The following is a 19,478-nucleotide window of genomic DNA, read 5'->3' as shown; positions in this document are numbered from 1 at the left end:
GTAATAGGGCAAAAAGCAAAACAAATTAAAAAAAAAAAGAACACACCAGATATCTACAAATAACCATCCCCAAAAGGACTAAGAGGAAAATAAAATTGGGGTGCCAGACAAGACAGTATCAAGGCCAATGTCTAAGAGCTGTTCAAAAAAAATAATTCAGGCAATTGGCTATTCGGGTTATGCAATTATTAATAACCAATTTGACTGTGTCCACTTCACACTAAAATGCAGTGATCTTCTGGTTATTGTAAGATTTATGAAATGTAATCTAGGAATAAGCTACTCTGGACTGTTTATGGCAGATATTAAATGGAAACCCCAGAATTCATCCTGAGTGGGAAAAAGCAGCATGTGTAAATTTAATTCAGGAGGAAAATGTCAATGTTTTCCCCACGATGAGAGTTTCAGCCATGTCTTCCCAGTGTGAAGCCACGTCTTATCACTCCGCTATATTCAGAATTTGTACTAATTCTAACAGAAGCTGAAATTAATGTCTACACTTTATGTTTATTCAACATAAGGGCCTTCTTCCAGAGATGGTGAAAACTGATAGTTTAAACAACCAAAATAAAAGAATGGACAAAAGCATTTTTAAAGCGCCCATTTACATGGCTAGAGCCATAAGGGTGATCAAAAGCAGCAGTCACCCCGTGGATATCAAGGTTGATCCGTGCCGTGTGCTCAGTGTGCGGGTAACGCTGACCTTCCCAGAGAGAGGAGTCACATCACTGAGTTAAGACGGATATTTTCACACCTTTATTAAAACAAGTTTCCTGAGGAGTTCAACTAGGCAACGTTGTAACCTAGTTTGCTTAATAGGTACAAAAATGCAATAAAACCTTATACATCTTTAAAATATTCTACAGTCAGACGTGGCTCTGATCGGCTACCCAATCAGGGCAAATGATTAAGATTCTTACGAACAATAGTCTGAAACATAAAAGTTAAGTTTGGGTTTAAAAACAATTCTCAGAATGAGCATAAATCTATGATGCCTCTTGATCAGATAGTAATAAAAGGACAGAGTGCTAGTATTGCCCCTCGACTGTTCTGACCCATACAAATGTTATATATCTTGCCAGAATAAAATCCTTTTTTAAAGTGCCTTGCACAGGGTGCCATTATAAAGGTTAGTACATTTTTCAGATATAAACTCAGTGACGTTTGCTGAAGCTTACTTCTTGTGGGAATTGAAGTTACCTTAAATACTGAATGAGACCGCTTTTATCATATCATAAAATATCACTTGATCAAAGTGAGATTCCAAGACCACACATACGTCTCTGAACTGCTGAAGTCCATTACTCAATAGGGTTGGGTGACGTCTACAGGCCTAAGTGCTGGATTAAAATCTTAAGAAACCAAGAGAAGGAAGAGACTCTTCTGAGAGTCAAAATGCTGATGAGAAGCAAACTTAAAGTAACAAAACAGGCAGACAGGATGATGTGGAAAATGGCCATTTTGGCACAGGCAGCTGAGAGTCACCGTGGACCACAAGTTGAATGCGAATATGCCAAAGAACAAAGAAAGCAAAAATGCCACATCAGGATGTGCTGCGGAGAATACAGCAGACAACTCTGTTGAGGTTATATACCAAGAAGCCTGTCTTTTGCCAAAGCTCCGTGCAGTCCCAGGATGACACAATAGCAATGGTTAAACACAATCCGATGGTTCTCTCATTGGGGTGGAAAGACCTCCCTGGCTTGGAACTCTGCCTTTAAAATTACGGGCATCGTTCAGAAGGCCAGTGCTGGTGAAGGAATTCTGAAAAGCCGGAGGACGGTTTCATTATGCATTAAGGCAGCCTCTCAAACCCAAGACCCCAAATCCAGCAGCAAATGTTTGGTGAACCTCAACCCCTCCCCCCCACCTTCAGTTCATATGTGAGGCATAAAATAAAGTTTCCATTCTCTGTTTCTTTTCTGGAATAAAATACCAGGTGCCGTGGAAGAGCTGAGGACTCCCAATTTGCAAGATTGCTTTAAAGGTCAGAATTGGAAAATTAAGGATTAAATGGAGATTGATTTTGCGTGTGTTGGAGTGATAAACAGGGTCCTTCTGCATTTTGCTCCATTGCTTTTAGCACAAGGATGTCAACAAAAATCACGGAGAATGTCATCTCTGTGGGGCCGGTGGTGGCCCCCTGGGGAGCTGTGTTGAGAACATGGGGAAGGGGGGCCTGTCCCAGCCGGTGGGAAAGATCGTGGGTCCGAGGAGGGGTAACTGTCACTGGCACAGAGAGATCCCATACCTGTTTTATTTGTTTCCCATGACCCTAAAGATCTCAGAGACACAGAAGATACCTGAGGAGGCCCACGTGCACACGCCCCACACCAACGCATCACATGTGAGGGAGGTGTGGCGACGACAGCTGTGGGGAATTGGGAACAGGGAGCTGATTTTAGCTGAGAAGGAAAACAGTTGCTCTTTCATTGAATATTCCTGTTCCTCCATCACCTGGCCGCTAGGGGTCCACAAGCCACCAGACGACATCCCCACAGGACGGTGGGCTCTTTCCCTGTGTCTCCTTGGCAGGCAGACTTGAGCTCACCAACCCCCTGGGCTGGGGGATACATTGAAAGACTTGCTTTGCTGGCTGCCTTTTCCAAGGCATAACTCCCCTTGAGAAAAGTTCCTGTGAATGTCACTGACCCATCCGAGGACTTGACTAATCAGAAGAAATAATCCAAAGCTAGTTTAGGTCATCAGGTGACCCAGAAGGAAACCAGAGATAAGACAGCTGCCTGATTCACACCCTAAGGAATGAAGCAGAAGGGTAACCAGGACTTAGCGTGGCCAGGATGAAGGGACAGTTAGCTGAGGTTGGCTGAGCAGAGGGAACAGCCCCTGAGGGAAGGTGCCTGCATCTTACGACTCTTCTGCCCTCAGTGATGGATGGCATCTGGCCTTGGCCTAGGATTTCCCAACCATGCCTGCTTCCAAGTGCAGGTGATGCACTGCGCATTGGAAGAAACAGCAGAAAGTTATTCTGTTTACGTTGATTGGAAATTAATTAAATTCGTATCCTCTTCATCCTCTGTTGACAAGCCCAGCAGGCTTCCAGGCTTCCTCCGGGGCTGCTTCTCTTGGAAAACATTAGTACCATTCAGTTTTAGGATTCATCATCACTGTAGAAAAAAAAAAAAACAGAACAATAGTATATATTTCCAGAAGCAACTGAGAGCTGGTCACTCCGCTGAGGGGGTGACTCAGGAGAGCATGACAGATCAGGAAGCCAACAGCGCCCAGGTTACAATTTCCAAAACAAAGGTCGGCTTGGATTTTATATTTGATTCCTGAGGAGGAAATCCAGGAAAGCCAAGAAATAATCCTTCACTCTTGTTCTCAGCTCCCTCCCCAGGGCTGACATGGAGAGAACCAGATGGAGCTGAGATTCCTCCTTTCATTAAATCTAATCCCATTCTCTGTGAAATAGATGCCAGGCTGCCTTTTTTTCCCCTTTTTAAAAAATTTCCATGGATTATTTTCTCTCAGGAGTTTGTGGTCCTGGCATGTTGTCAAAAGCACATTTTGTTCATATCCACAAAAGGATCAGAGGTGCCTACTCAGTGTCATTTAGAATTCGGTCCCCAGGCATCTCGGGGTGTGAGCAGACAGAAATTATGGACATGGTATTTGGACAGAACCATGCTGGCTGGCTAATTTCTGCTTTCGTTTCTAACTTGGCTATCGGGGCCGCATATCTGGCTCTGCGGTTTCTTCCCCAGTGAGAACATGCCTCCTCCTAAGTCTCCAGGAAAGCTGACCACTCGACACCCCCCACCGCCCGCCACCCCACAGGGGCTTCTGTTTTTAGTTTTATGTCCCTTCACCCAAGTTCTAGGATGTCCCTCCTTGAAGTGATCTCTTTCTCTGAGTAAGTGCTCGCCTGATCAGTGAAACACTAGGTGTTTCCAGAAGGACTCGGAAGTAACTTACTAGCTAGTTAGCTAGACATTGTGTGTTTATGTGTCTGTGTTGTAAAGACGGGGAGGAAGCTGTGACACAGAAGAAGGAAAAAGGCAAATGTGGACAAAGGACAACTTCTGTAGCAACACTAATTCAGTGGAAACCTGTTTGAAAATTAAGACATCCTTTATCTGAAAAGTAGACGTAACAACCCAATCCACTTCAGCTCAACTCTTAAACTGGGCTAGGAGGCTTCATCTCTTAGAAATTGGGTGGTAGCAAAATAATATTTCCACGATCCAGGAGTTCATCTCTACAGAGCATAAGTCTCTGAATTGCATGTTTTCCTTTTGTGGCCTTATCTTGACATTTCCGCTACTCCAAGCCGACTAAAATACAAGGCAGAGTGGCAAGTGGACTTTTGTCCACAACCCTGATCTGTGTCTAGCAGTTGTAACAGAAGTGAGTTTTAAAATTAATTATGATAAAAGCCAATCCATATTCATTGTTGAAAATATAGAAAATACAAACAAGCAAAACAAAGCTATTAACAGTCTCACTACAAGTTAATATTTTGGTATTTACTCCCCCAAACTTTTTTTCCTGCAATAATGATACGTATTCTTTTTGTATAAAGATGGAATCATCTTATGTGTATAGTGCTATAACCTTTTTTCTTATTCTCATTCATACAGAGACATCTTTTCTTGCTAATAAATATACCGTATCTTTCTAGTATAGCATTCCATTGTCTCACTAGACCAAAAAAAATTTCTTTTTTAGCCACATCCTTGTTAAACATTTAGGCTATTTCCAATTTAAAATTTCTATTTATTATAAAAATTGCTACATCTTTGCATGCTTCCAGGTCTTACCTTTACATAAGTATCTAGAAAAGGAATTGCTGGGTTAAAATATATGCAGTTTTAAAGCTGGGCCAGTCAAATGTCAAATTACCCCCCTTCCCTAGAAATTTTCTGAAATTTACTTCTCCAGACACTTTCCTTCAGGGAAATATCCTTTCCCCTACATCCTGTCTAATACTGGATATTACTATTTTCAGTTTTTGTAAATTCAATAGGTGAAAATAATATTTACCTTAACTTTTTCTTTGGTTATTTTTTATTGTTGTTACCAGGAAGACTAAAGTTTTTTTCCAAGCTCTATCGGTAATTAAAATTTCTTCTTTTGCTGATTTGCTTATTAATATTTTTTGTTCATATTTAAAAGGGGACAATTATCTTGTTTATTGATTTGTATATTAAGAGTAATTTTTTTGTTCATCGTTCATATTGTACACACTTTCTCCCAGTTTGTCATTTTCCTCCTCATTTTATTTACTGTATTTTTTGAAGTACAGAAAACCTGAGTTTTTAATGTTGTCTACCCTTTACTGACGTGGTTTTTGACTGTGTGTCATGCTTTTAAACCAGTCCTCACCTTAAATTTATAATATTGATCTATATTTTTCCTTTCTTTTTCAAGTTTAAACTTATCTGGAGTCTATTTTAATCTAAAGTGTCAGGTAGAGTTTTAAATTTTCCCTCCAAATGTTAGTTGGTAAGACTATTGAATAATCTACTTGCTATGAATTGCTACTTTTATAATATATTAAATGTTTAATATACTTGAGTCTGTTTTGAATATTCTATTCTGTTTCACTAATATTTCTTATTTGGTTCTAGGTGTACCCAGTTTTAATTATTGGAGCATATTTCCTGCTAACTCTTCTCCCCTGCCCCCCCCCCACAATTGTTCTTTTCCTTTCTTTTAGAATTACCCTATTTGTGCAGTTTTTCTTCTAGATGAAATGTTCATTGGGATCTTTAAGAGACTGAGTTGAATTTAAAATGATCATTTTTTACACCATTGAGTCTTTCATCCAGGAATGCAGTATGTCCCTCCCCATTTGTTAAATCTGTTAGGTCCCTCAATAAAAACTCGAACGACTTCTTTTTCTATTACCCCGAACATTGTTGATGAAGTTTAGGCCTGGGTATTTCATCATTTCTCGGGCTGTTTTTATGGTCGTGCTGATGATGGTTTGTGCCAACAGTGGCTTTTCTAGCCCAGGATCAGGTGGCGGGGGCTTGAATCAGGGCTCAGCCACTTCCTGGCTGTGTGCCCTTGAGCAAGTTAACCTTTCTGACCCCAAATTTTCTGTTCTCGTCTCATCTGCAAGACATACATAATACTACCATGTACCTTAGCAGGCTGTCGGACAGAACAAATGAGAAAACAGAGGGAAAGCACCGCACTACAGAACACGAATGTGCGTTGTGATCATGCAGTTTCTACACTAGCAAATGTTTGTCGGTTAAACACAAGTGTATACATTGCTTCAGACATCCAAAAGCTTTAAGAAACCATCTTCCAAAACAAACCTTCGATTTCTGAGGCCAATGTACTTCAATGTGCTTTGTTTAGAACTCTGCAAGCATTTTGAAGGCTCAGCCTGTGACCCTGTCCACCAACGGGAACCCGTTCGCTGAGAACATCAAAGAGCCCAGGACCTCACACATGGCGCTCACCCATGTAGCTTACGTGCTTCTAAGTCTGTGCACCATGAGGACGTGCCAGGCCCTGCATCACATTAGAAATGTTCCCAGCGTGGGTACAGTGGCTTCAGCTGTGGGACATCAGGTCATCCCTAGTGTTGCAACTCTCACAGGCAATTTCCACCAGTGGTGTGGTGACCATCAGGCCTGTCAGCAAGTCAGCAACCTGGGATCCGTCCCACCACCCACCCCCGAGCCCCGAGGCATGAGTCTCTCCCACGCACGTTCCTTTATTTAGTTAGATGTGTTCCCTGCTGTCTTCATGGCTATTTATCATCTCTGTGAAACCATCAAATCAGACCAGACAACTTCATCTCTTGCAAATCCTTGAGTTCTCTGTGAAAAACATCTTGGCAAACTGCCACAGACTTGCAACAAATAAAACAAGTGATCCCGCTTCAAACCTCAAACCCCTGTCGCTTGCCTTGATGTTAATTCGGACGGTTTTAGTAACTTCTCTGTGACAGCGGCATTCGAGAGTACTTCTTCTCGGAGTGTTATATAGGTATTTTAAGAATGTGGGACAGCTTTAAGCTGTATAGTCCCAGGAGCTACAAACTGTAAAAACAAATTGAACTGATGAAAAAGTATCATCTGATTATTTTTACGAAAGCAATTAATTGCAATGCTACCAGTTAAATAAGGAGGTGTAATTCTAACACCTGGTTTCATACCTGCCCCTTGGTTGTGGTCAGGATCGGAGAAGCCACTTTTGTTCTTCTGACTAGTTTATCTTGTAACAATCCCCCTTTATGACCGCAGCAAGTGTTGCCGGTCCCTGAAGATGCAATAAACCTATGCTAAACCTGGCTTGCGCTATGAGGCTCTCTCACTTGGCTTCAGGGGAGGGTAGCGTTCAATGTAGCACAAAGTCAAGTAACAGCTAGATCATGCTCCTTTCCTCTTCATCAGTATAATGTCCCTTCTTCCCGTAAGAGGCCTGGCCCGAGTGGAATTAAAGAGACGCGCATCTGGCTAACATCAGAGCCAGGCCTAGAATTGGTCCAAGACACATAGATCATGCCCACAGTGTAGACATAATCTGGGCCACTATTCAAGCAATGCTGTGGTTTATTAAACTGAGTACTTCTTCTTTCACCCACTAAACACACACACACACACACACACACACACACAGAGACACACACACATACACCCCTGCCTATTAACAATCTCATTTGAGGTTACCATCTGCAGGATTAGAAACTGTTACTTTATCTTCCTCGTAATACTTAGCTCAGATTTGAGGGAAATCAGTTGGCACTGAACATACTCAATATTTAATACTTGTTGACTTTTAAATGACTTGAGGGACTAGAAAGAAAAAGAGGAAAGAAACTCATAAAGTAATTGGAAGTGGCCACAGAGATTTACGTGCTCGGAGAGGCCAAAATAGTTCACACAAAACTGCTGTTTTCTTGCAATTAATGGTTCCATCTTGTCAATGACTGCACAGGTGGTGGACACACCAGCCACCAAATAGCTTAGCCTCACGGTAGCCAGCTGTCTTGCCTCTAAGTGTTCTTTTTTGAGATCTCTAAGGTGTCTTTTAATTTATGGACTATCTCTTATTTTAACTAATCAATAAAAGAAAATGAAATGCAATTTTAAAACAAACTCTCCTCTAGATTGAGTTTCATCGCAACTCATCATAAACTTGCTGTGTGAATCACTTAACCTCTCTGAGTTCTAGGTTTACACAGAAGGATTATTTCATTTTTAGCTGGTTGTCCTGGCACGATGTGGACAATGCCAAGCACACATTAAATGCTCAATAAATATATTTGTAAAAACTGTACTTTCCCCCAAAAAAGACAAAGAGAAGGGAAGAAACAGGAAGAAATTCACAACATTCTTTATTAAACTAACCTGGATTTTCCTGAGAAACACTGAAGCGATCCCTTTTAGAATATCATGAGCTCAGAAGTGAATCATAAAATGAACAATAGAATTATTACAAAACCAGAACAGATCTATGGTTCCTTATCCTCTCTGACTTAGTTAATTCCTAGGTAACAGTACCTAGACTTCTGGCATATACAATAAACGTTTTATTATTGTTGTTGTCACTTTACTTGCAAAATTATAAATCTACTTGGATGAAATCAAATCTAATTCTCCCCTTATCTTTCCCAATGCTGTTACTCAACGTAAAATCATCACTGTGGCCAACAGGCAGAAAGGGAAAGACACTTGGCTAATATTTGCAGTTCCTTGTCTGTGGTTATTCACTGAAGCTTGCAGAGGCAGAAACACCAAGCTTTCAGTAAATCGTCTAGTTCCAAAGGCCTCAGGAAGAAGGAAGAGGCTGCCTAGACTGTGAGCACCCTGATGAAAGCAATTCCATTTTGTTTTTGCCACTATCAACCGGCATTTGAGAAGGTATTGTAAGGGTGGGAGCAGACCAGAAGGGAGTGAATTCTTCACAGAGAATTTAAACAATAATAAAACCAACTCAGTGGATCTGGTTTCTGTTATCACTGTGCCCTGGCCGTGCTGAACAACGTCAGTGATGGAATTCTGTTCGATGCCAGGGCGGATCTGCCTCCACAATGCCACACCCCTTGGACGCTGCCCCACGGACACTATTCCCAGCACCTGCGCATTGTCTGGCACATGACAGGTATGGATTATAGGGGGAAATGCTAAGGTGGGAAATAAGAATATAGAACTCCCCCTCCCCCGCAGTTCCTTTGCTGTCTTTTCCTACTGATTTCTTTAAAACCCATAGTTTAAGCTTCCCATAGTACTTTGTGTATCTCTGGCCCTTATTCAAATCCTGTGTTAAGTTTTAGATTTCACAGCTCAAGGGAAATGTCCCCTCAGTGAGGACAGGGCGAGGTAATGAGCACCCACTGGCGAATGGGATCTGTGGGGAAAGTTCTGGAAGACCTGAGATGATGGACTCTAAACAGGGAAGGTTGAAGGGTGGAAGCCTTGGCACATAGTATGATGCATTAAGTGTGAGACGGTGACCAGATCAACTCCTTTTTTTCCCAGAAGCACCGTGGACTTTATGTATCACAGAGGCTCCACATCAGGGTGTCTTTCTAGCATCAAGAAGGGCTGAACCCTGTAAACAGATTCCAGAATTCTTTGTTCCCCATCCTCTTGCTTAGATTAGCAGGAAAATGGGGAAGTGTTTTCCACTAAGTTCAATCTTCAGCGATGGCTATATACTTTCGGAAGCGTTAGAGTCACCTGTGTACTGGGAACTTTGGGGAGAATGATGTGTCAAAATAGGTTAACTGACTGTAACAAATTCCCCATCTCCTGTTCGGAGATGTCAACAGTGGGGAAGGCGGTGCATGCCAGGACAAGGGATACATGGGACGTCTCTGTACTTTCTGTTCAGTTTTGCTGAGAACCTAAAACTTTTCTAAAATATGATACCTTTTTTTTTTTTTTAAAGCCAATTGGAGAGGATGGGGAGAACTATGAAAGAATCAGTTTCATTGCGTGGTGCTTCAAAACTTACAAAGTGGTTTTTTTCCTCTTATCTGATCTTTTATCCAGTAAAACTAGCAGAGCAGGTGGCATTATTTCCATTTTTCAAGACCAGGAAACTGGAGCTCATAGAGTTAAAGTGACTTGTCTTTGGATAAAGAACAAATGACTGTCCAAGTCAGGTCTTAAAACTAGTCTGATTTTCTAAGCCCAGTCACCAATGCTCTCTCCACCTGTATCTCTAATGATTCACAAGCTTTTTGAGAGAAAAAAATGTCTTCCTTCTGTTCTGGATTAGATATTCAAAGTAAATGTTTCATCAACTATCAATGTCATTAAGACAATAGGAGGAAGTAATATAAATAAATTCATGACAGAAAAGAAAGATTATCCAAACTATATACTCTTTCAAAAACTCCAAACTGCTAAGAGGACTTATTCTGAAATCAACAACATTAACGGGTCTATGCTAATAATGGATGGGGAACCGGAAGTCTCCAATCATTCCTAGGAGATGAAACATTCATGATTTCTCAAGACAGGCGAGCTCCAGAAAGAAATTCCCAGGGAAACCAGGGGCAAAAATAATGCCCCATCTACTGAAACAGATGTGCCTGGACTTTAGGACATTAGTTCATGAGCCCAAACGGCAATGTGTTTATGTACATCAATTCTAACTTTTTAATAAAAATAGTAACCAATATTTATTGAGAGTCAATTCTGTACCAGGCTTTGTTCCAAGTGCTTTGTGCTTTTCTGAGTTTTTGGTGAATAAAAATTAAATTTGTTTTGCAGTATCGTGATACCCCTTGAAGTAATCAGACAGTATCTTTGGCACCAAAGGCTAGGGACTTGCCATTCTTGGTTCTAGAACCATGGCTTCACAGAGAGGGAGTGAGGGGAAGGCCTGACAGTTGTCCTTGAGTTAAAACCAGATAGTTCTGGACCAACAGAAGAATGTAGGCATTCCCTTTAAAAATAATAATTTAGCATAAAGCAGCTTTCCAAATAGGTTAAGGCTTTTTGCCTTACAGGCAGAAATGTGCTTGAGCTTATTTCAAAGACCAACCTCTCAATATTTCAAAAATATGATTTCTAAGAAGCTTTCACCACCATACAATTCTCTAACATTAAGCTTCTCCTATGTTGCTAACAATTTCAAAGAATAAGAGGCAGGTATATAAAATTCACTGACATTTCACATCTTTTGATGGTGCCCATCACAGACACAGTAATAAGGTATTTATAAGATTTTGGTGGTGATCTTAGCCTTATACTAGATATACATAAATGTTCATTTTTAGGTAAAAAATGAAAGGAAAAGATTCCTTTGTAATGTCCTTTGTGATACACCCACTAGCATCTTTTCCCTTTGTCTGCTTGCTAGTATCCGCTATCTCATTTAAATAGCATAGACTTTTCTCCTAACCAGTGATGAATTTTAACATGCAGACACCTGCAGAGGTGACAATGACTGACATCGACAACAAGATGGAGATTTCTGCAGCAGAAAGGAGGTTTGCCTCAGAAAGATTGCGGTGGCATGACTTCTTAGGTGAGGTTTAGGGAAAGAAGCAGAATGAGGGTCCGGAAGACAAACTTCTGACTGCCTCAGTCACCGTCTAGTAATCAGTATTTCCCTGCAATGCTCTGGCTTCAGAAACTGTTTATGACGAGTGACTGCCCTCTGGATGCATTTAAGGTGACTGGCACAGGACCTCTGGTTAACCTGGAGGGAGAGCTGGTGAGTGGTATTGATCCTGCTCTGAAAGGTTATTCTGTCTATCCTGATAGGAGTGTAACGTCTCAGTCATGGGCTCAGTCAAGTTCCCTGCTGGCTGGTCATCTCTGAGTCACTCCATCAACAATCCAGTGCTCACCCCCCATCCCAACCCCTCGGCTCTGGGGAACAAGTCCCTGACTTGCTGAATCATCTATCCTATTTCCTGCGAGCACATCCCACGTCCTGACCAAAGAATTCTCTGATCAAAACCACTCAAACACGGTCATTTCCATCCTCACAAAAGATTTTGGAATTTAAACTGGGTTATGGAGTGCTGAAAGACACGCCTACCCTGGGTGCACTGAAATTTTCTATCAAGCAGAGCCACCTAGTGGTGGAATGTAATATGGGTTTTTAAAATTCTCATTTAACTTCTCTCCTAGAACACTCCAATCCAGGCGGGGTTTCCTTTTGTCTTGATTTTTACATGTTCATTGTACTCATTCTTATTTACAGTTTCCCCTTTGAGATTGTCACCTTCCTCTGTTTTCCTTACCAAACATCTATTCATCCAAGGTATACAAACCCAGAGTTTGTTATAATCAGAAAGTATTAGGACTAAAACAGAAGCCAACTCAACAGCGTCTCTTTAGAAGGGCAAGAAAATGTCAGTACGAATTTATTTCTAAAGATAAAGGGCCACTTGGATATTTACTTTGTACTTTTCTATCTTCCATAACTCACACTGTTTCCTCCACACTACACCACTACTCCATACTCCCATGTAAACTGTCACATAAAATTTGCAGGCACAGAGAAGGTGGGCAGAAGTCCTTGACTGTGGTCTCTGATCTCCCCCAACACACACATATAATCTGAGGTAGAAATTAGAAGTACCTTGGGTGGTTTTGGTTTGGTTCCTTTTCCTCCTCTAAGGTAGGTAAACATTCATAGTCGGCTAGGACAGAACAAAACAAGCTCACTATTAGTTACTGAAATTCTATTTTCTATCCACAAAACTCACACAGTTGAGCATCACATTTCTCTGATCGTGTGGTTACTTGGACAGAAATGGCCTCACCAGGGAGCTCCAGAGGTTAAAAGATTAATGATGGCAAGGCTCTTGAAATGGAAAATGTACTAATAGCACAGATACAAGACTTCAACGTGCCTCTGGCTCCGTTGGAAAGGGCACAATTCATCACTGCTTGGTTATTCAGTCCCTGAAGAACCCCACTGTGGCTCCAAAGACTGGAATCTGCATGGCTTAGGGTGGATGCTGGAATAAAACAGCCTTATCTGCGGTCCTGATGTGCCTGCAGAATGACTTCGGTCAGGAGGCACGATGGGAAAGGAGCAGGCAAAGTGGGGAACAATTGACCTTCTTAAGGTCATCAGAATTCTCTCTTATGACACTTCTGCTGGTTTCTTTTTTTAATATTTTACTTATTTATTATTGTATTGCTTAAATATTTCATTTGGGTGAGGAGGGAAGGTAATTAGGTTTATTTATTTTTGAGGGAGGTACTGGGGATTGAACCCAGGACCTCGTTCATGCTAAGCATGTGCTCTACCACTTGAGCTATACTCTCCCCCCCAACTACTGCTGCTTTTAAAGGGAAAAAAAATCCATTGGATCAATCACCTATGCATCAAAACAACACTCTGCTTTAGTTATCAAATAGAAATGGCTTTTTCCAGATTTCTGATTTTAGTGAGTGTAACAGGATCATGATTTTGTACTACAGTGACCTCAGCCACAAAAGGAAATATATCAAAATATTAAGAGAGATTGTTTCTGGGTGATGGATTTTTTTTCTCATTCCACTTTTTTTTTTGCATTTTCCAAATTCTACTGTGTATGTATATTACTTTTATAAACTAAAAACAACAAAATGAAACTACTTTAAGGATTACCTCAATGACCCACCCCAATCCGCAAATGCTTTACAGAGCCATTCTTCCATCAATATTGGACTATGAAAAACTGTTCAAAATTGTGCAAGTTAGTTAAGTGGTTCTAATATTACTAACATACAATTGTATATATTGGAATAATACAATAATTTCTAATAACAAGTATCTGGATTTGAGAATTCCTTTGTAGATTGTTGAATCTGACAGACCCTGGGGTATTTTTTAAGATAAATATTAAAAATACATGTGATGTAATAATATAAATAGTGGATTGTATTAATTTAACATGAGCATTAAAATAATTTATTGATTTTTTTAAAGGAATTTAAAAAAGAAAAAAACAGCTATCATCATTTTAAAGTCCAAATATTGATTTAATGAAAAGTAAGGAATATATACTATAATTACTGCCAGGTATCAATTGAAAAGTCAGTAAGAGTTGGATATTTATATCACTATCTCTATTAGTGCTGTCCAATAGAACTTTCTACAGTGACTGGAATGTTCTAGATCTTCACTTTATGCTATAATAGCCATTAGCTACAGGTGGTTACTGAGTCTTCAAAATGTGACTGGAGTGACTAAGGAACAAAATTAATTTTATTTAATTTTTAAAATTTTAAGTAAAGCAGACACATATGACTAATGTCTATTGGACAGCACAGATCGATGTAAACTATATTTGAGGAAGTTTTATATCTGTATACAGATTAAAATCAGAGATGTCTAAATTCTATAAGACACCAGGTAAAACCAGATGCTAACTTTTCCCAGATAGCTTGGTCTCAAGAGATTTCCTTGCTTGAAAAAAAGGCCATTTTCTTCTCGAAAAAGATCATGTGAAAAATGTGCACAAAAATAAAAACAAGTGACAATTGATACAATAATTAAAATGAATAGTTAAAGGTGGTCAGACCCAAGGTTACTGTCTGCACGTGCCTGATGTAACGCGGGTGGGTTCACCCGGTCCCGCGCCAGGATTTACCGCACGGTTATAAAGCTTTTGCAGCTTTCTCTTATCAGAGAAAACAGAAAAAACTAGGTTATTAACACCCCACATACCATTTCTATTCATGCTGTTCATCCACTTATCAAGCTCTTCCATTTCTATTTCCATGACAGAGGGTGTGTCTTCCTCAAAAATAGGTCTAGAGAAAGAAAGTAAAAAGCTTGTTGGAAAAAAAAAAAAACAAACACGAAACAAAACCAACATGTATGGTGTGCTTAATTTCATTTGAGGAGAGCCTAGGATGTGGACCGTGGACTCTGGGGAAGATGAACTTGATTCCGTATCTGATGCTCCGGGGTAGCCTGGGTGAGCAGGGGTTTGCCTGTTCAAGTGTACCAAACTAACAGGAAAAAAGGCGAAAACTAAAGTAAACCTTCAACCGTCACTGATCTAAACACGTAGGGAGCACATACCAGGACCAGGCTGCAAGGGAATCCAGACTCTGCTCCCCTGAAGGTACCAGCCGAGCCTACAAGTCTTCCCTGCGAGCCCCCCCCCCCCCAGGGAGTTGCTACATTTAGCATTTTAGCCTTGCTTAATTTCACTTCCCTTTCTTTTGGGGTTTTTCATCACTGCCCCAGGTCAAGACGCCACTGTCAACAAGCTACTTTCATCACCTCTCCCTTTGTTCCTGGCTTTCCTGCTTTGAAGAAATAGAACCCTTGCTTTCAGAAATCTGGGGGCTTCCCCCCTGCCAGGGCTGGGCGCGCACCGTTAGGTGAAGCAGCCCCGGGCTGCCGGAGAGGGAGGTGGGGGCGGGGACCCCCGGCTCTGAAGGGCTGCCTATGCGCTAGCCTGCGCGGAGGAAGCCAGTCTGGTGTCCAAACAAGCAAGGGCAGGGCAGACTTGGTGGTGACATCACCCCAGACCACCCCTCTGGACGGAATCTTCTCTCCCTCTGTCCCCTCCACCCCACTTCCTGCCCCCAGCCCCCATGATGCACTGCTTCTCAACCTACAGACTTCAGTCTTCTCGCTCTCCTCCCTTAATACCAGCCAAAGTATCTTACCTGGTGATAAAAAATTTTAACAAGACAATACTGTACATAAAATAAACAACAAGGACCTACTGTATAACACAGGGAACTATATTCAATTTCTTGTAATGATCCATAATGGAAAAGAAACAAAATATATGTATGTATTATGTATATATATGTATAACTGAACTGATATGCTGTACACCTGACACTAACATTGTAAATCGACTACACTTCAGTAAAAAATAAGAATAAAAAATTTTTTAAATCAGAATAAAAGAATCAATGTCCTTGAAATATGCCCAGGGTCAGAAATATTTAACCAACCATGCATTTGGAATTGGCCGCAGTCAGAAAAAGGTTCTTTTCTGAACAGAGGATCTTCTCTTCTACTCAGATCCCCTGCTGGGCTGAGGTGGGGGCTCCTGCATATCCTCCGGCACATGTCCTGGGGCCGGGGAAGACACCCACGAGGAGTGTCTGAACCAAAACTGTTGAAAAGCTGGCTTTCTAATCTGCTTATCCCTGGACATCCTCGACACCCTCGTCCACCCTGAGCTGGAATGGATGCAGTAGGGGAACTTACACTTTCAAGTTTTCATTTCCCAGTTCACCTAAAAGAGAGTAAACATAAAAGTCACGTTAGCTTGCATAGTCTGTAACAACTTTTCATTTCAACAATAGCTGAAATCTCTACAGAGACAGGCAATGACTTTAAGTAGATGAAGTTTTTAAAGGAACCATAATTAACCTCTAAGTTAACAACTGCAGATTGCTATGTTGAAATGAGGTGCCATCACTATGAAATCTGTTTCTTTTAGATATCGGGGTCCTCTGAGAACACACACTTCACATCAGATGCCCATCCCTCTGGGCTGTCTTTATCCATATGAAGAAGAAAACAGTGGTAAGGGGGACAAAGGAGGAGTTGACAAGAGTACTTGTTCCTGGACCCCCAGGTATCCTGGTTCAAACCACTTCTGTTTCATCTGCTTGTGACACTCCACACCAAACAGCATGACACTGTCCCTTTGTCCCAGAGTAGGATGTGGGGTATCCGTCACAGGCTTTGCTCGGACCACTCCTCTAACCCCTACTCTTTGTGTGGCTGAATCCCTCACACCTTCCAGTCTCAGTGAAAGCAAGTCCCTCTAAAACCGAATTCCCCTACCGAGGTTAAGATTCATCTCTCTATCCAAAACTTTATTCTCTTTCTTGTCCCATCTGACCTCAATCCTAACTGAACACTCACCAACCAGAATCAGAGGACTAAAACTGCTGTTGTCGATAACATCGTTCGTGTACTAAAATTGCTGCTGTAGGTGTCACCACTATCACACAAACTCAAGTTGTCTCTCCGGGGCAAGATGCGCTCACAGACCCCCAGCCATGGGCCACCTGGCCAGGGAATCATAAACCAGAGACATCCCAACTCACCAAACCATGATTAAGAAATGTCACAGAAATGTCACCAGATGATTAATCCCAGCCTCTCTGTTCTTCTCTGCTGAGAACATCCCCAACTCAAATACCAAGTTGGAGTGGATCTGAGGCTTGTCTCCCACTCCCTTGCATGCCACCCTGCAACAAACCTTTCCTTTGCTGCAAACCCACTCTCAGAGTTTGACTTCCTGTACTGCGGGCACACAGCCCTTTGCCTGGTTACATCACCTTAAACTCAGAAAGGCCTCCCCCACCTCCTCTGTTTGATGCAGGGCTCATCTTTCCTGCTGTTTCCGGCTCAGTACCTTGCTTGCTTCTTCATAGCATCTGCTACCACCTGTCATTGATCAGTTCGTCTGTGTCATTCTTTTTTATCTGTCTCTCCCACTGGGCCACAGCTCCCAAAGTGCGGGGATCATATCTGCCTTGTTGAACGTGGTATTCCCCCTTCCCATCCCACTTGCACGGTACCTGATAAACACCCTGTACATATTTATTGAATAAATGAATAGGTCTTACTCTGGATTGCCCAGTCCTGGGGTTAAATTCATGCCCAGTGTTCTGGATTTCACATTATCAGAGTAGTGAAGCTTTCAACAAGCCTGCTGTTAGTCAAGATGAGCCAGGTAACAGTTTGCAAAATGGCTCTAACGCTGATCAGAATCCAAATGAACATGTGGCAAGAATTAGGGCCCAATGCCCCAGCTCAAGCTCTGTTTTGTTTGGCAGGGAGTCCAATGCATCCAGAGAAAGGAGGCAACAATGTCCAGCGAATGGAGAGCACAGCCCCATTGCACCTTTTTCAATGGGAAAACCACTGAGCAGCAAACCACTGTGTAGAGGTCCGCTGCATAGTCAGATGGTCCTGATTCTTGGCAATCAGAGGCCTCCTTTTGTCTGGCAGGCAGAAATGCAGGTCCCCAGCGAGGGAACACAACCAGCAGGCACCTGGAACTGAGCTCCTGGCAGCCGGGAGCCGCTGTCATTTCCTGTGGGTTGGCATGCTTTCATGCACCGCTAATCCAGGAAAGCTGGGCACAGATGTCAGTTTCATGCCATCACTACTTCCCTTCCAGGAGCGGTAGGTTATGTCCTTCTGCCCCCTGGGGTAGGAATGTGAAGCCCCCTGCAGATGTCTGACTCCTCAGACACTTAGATGGGGGAGAGGGGAGTGTGTACATCTTATTTTATGTATGCATTTTTCATCTAGAATTTATCAGCTACTTCTTTAAAGGATTTTACTATAAATAAAGCCCCCATACAACTGAACCTCCCTTACAGGTGGACCCATAAAAATCCCCCTGTTTTGTCACTCCCGCCTCCTCCCTCTCCCTCTTTCCCTGCTTCATAAACAACCCCTTACTACTTTCTTGCAGAACAAGTGGCCCCGCAGCCCCACTGTTGAGGGGGTGGATTTATCTTTCTAATCTGGGTGCCCGCAGGCTTCGGGGGGAGCAAAAGCTAGCCCCACATGCAGATGATGAAGTTTAAAAACCCATTACACAAGTGCTCCAGAGGTACCGAGTGTGAAGCTCGGGTTATCAGTATTCAAACAGAGCAAAAAGCCTTCCACAGCCCGTCTCCTTGCCGCCGTTACCCCTGCCCCAGGCGCCATGGCAACAGAAAGACACCTGGGAGAGCGCAGCACAGCCGAGCATTAAACCAAGAGGGACACCAATTACCCGTCCTCAGCAATCAGGCCCTGCCCGCTCAGCTCCACCTGGCTTCTATCTCTTTATTAATAGCCGCCTGCTACTCCCTCTGCACCCGGGAGGCTCTCACGCAGCCCGCCACCCGCACTTGATGCCATTTTCCCTCCCACCGCCCTTCCACTTCCTGTCCGCCTCCCCGGCGGGTCCTGCAGTCCCCGCATGACACCCACTTAGCCTGAAGAGGCCCCGCTCCCAGCTACTCTCCTCTGTGCACGTGGCCGTGGGCTGGCCGGGGTGGGGGCTGGCGGCAGGAGCCCAGCGGGAGGCTGGCTTGCTTCTCTGGTTTCCATGCTGAGCAGCGAGCGAGTGACTCTCTTTCTGGAGACCGACTAAGCAGAGCCAGGTGTCAGGCAGCCACAGCCTGTTCAAAGGGATGGTTTACTGCCAGCTGTTTTCCCTGCAGCTCTTTCCGAGAGACGCAGCACCTCAAGACACCTCATATGTGTTAAATAATAACAACTGTAAATGCAGTGCCTGGAAGTCTCGGGAGAATGACATTAGCGCAAGTCGCTACACAGCCTTCCCTTTTTCTGGGCATGAAAAGGACAGGACTAAAGGAAAAAGGGCAATTTCCATGTAGGTGAAGTGTCCTTTCTAAAAACGTTAGCCAAATACTCCCCAGTTGTTGAATTTAAAGACATTTCCTGGTATAGGGCAATACACCAGGGTCTATTCCTGTGAGCAAAGAAACGATGCGTCTGTTCCTAACATTATGAGGGGACATCCTCCTGTTCACTCACAAAACATTCCTTTAAGAACTTTCCAAGCAAAATGCTAGTCT

The 19,478-nt window shown here is 42.5% G+C and overlaps 1 protein-coding gene across 2 annotated transcripts in view; it reads right to left on the bottom strand.

The window, feature by feature from the left end:
- Positions 1 to 487: 487 nt before the first annotated feature.
- The window catches only part of TMEM154 (transmembrane protein 154), a 42,744-nt gene continuing 23,753 nt past the window's right edge, over positions 488 to 19,478 (bottom strand). Inside the window, exons 4-7 of one of the 2 annotated variants that reach the window (XM_015247001.3) lie at positions 16,129 to 16,156; positions 14,617 to 14,702; positions 12,535 to 12,595; positions 488 to 3,128 (exon numbers count right to left, since the gene is read on the bottom strand). In XM_015247001.3, coding sequence (XP_015102487.1) covers positions 3,113 to 3,128; positions 12,535 to 12,595; positions 14,617 to 14,702; positions 16,129 to 16,156 — 191 coding nt within the window. In that variant the 3' untranslated portion in view covers positions 488 to 3,112. The remainder of the gene's footprint in view (positions 3,129 to 12,534; positions 12,596 to 14,616; positions 14,703 to 16,128; positions 16,157 to 19,478) is intronic. The other variant, XM_072975580.1, reaches the window with a different exon arrangement.

Source organism: Vicugna pacos, chromosome 2, assembly GCF_048564905.1.
Source record: "Vicugna pacos chromosome 2, VicPac4, whole genome shotgun sequence".
Taxonomy (NCBI): Eukaryota; Metazoa; Chordata; class Mammalia; order Artiodactyla; family Camelidae; genus Vicugna; species Vicugna pacos.
The sequence above is the reverse complement of the archived record's forward strand: the minus strand, read 5'-3'. Positions and strand labels throughout refer to the sequence as shown.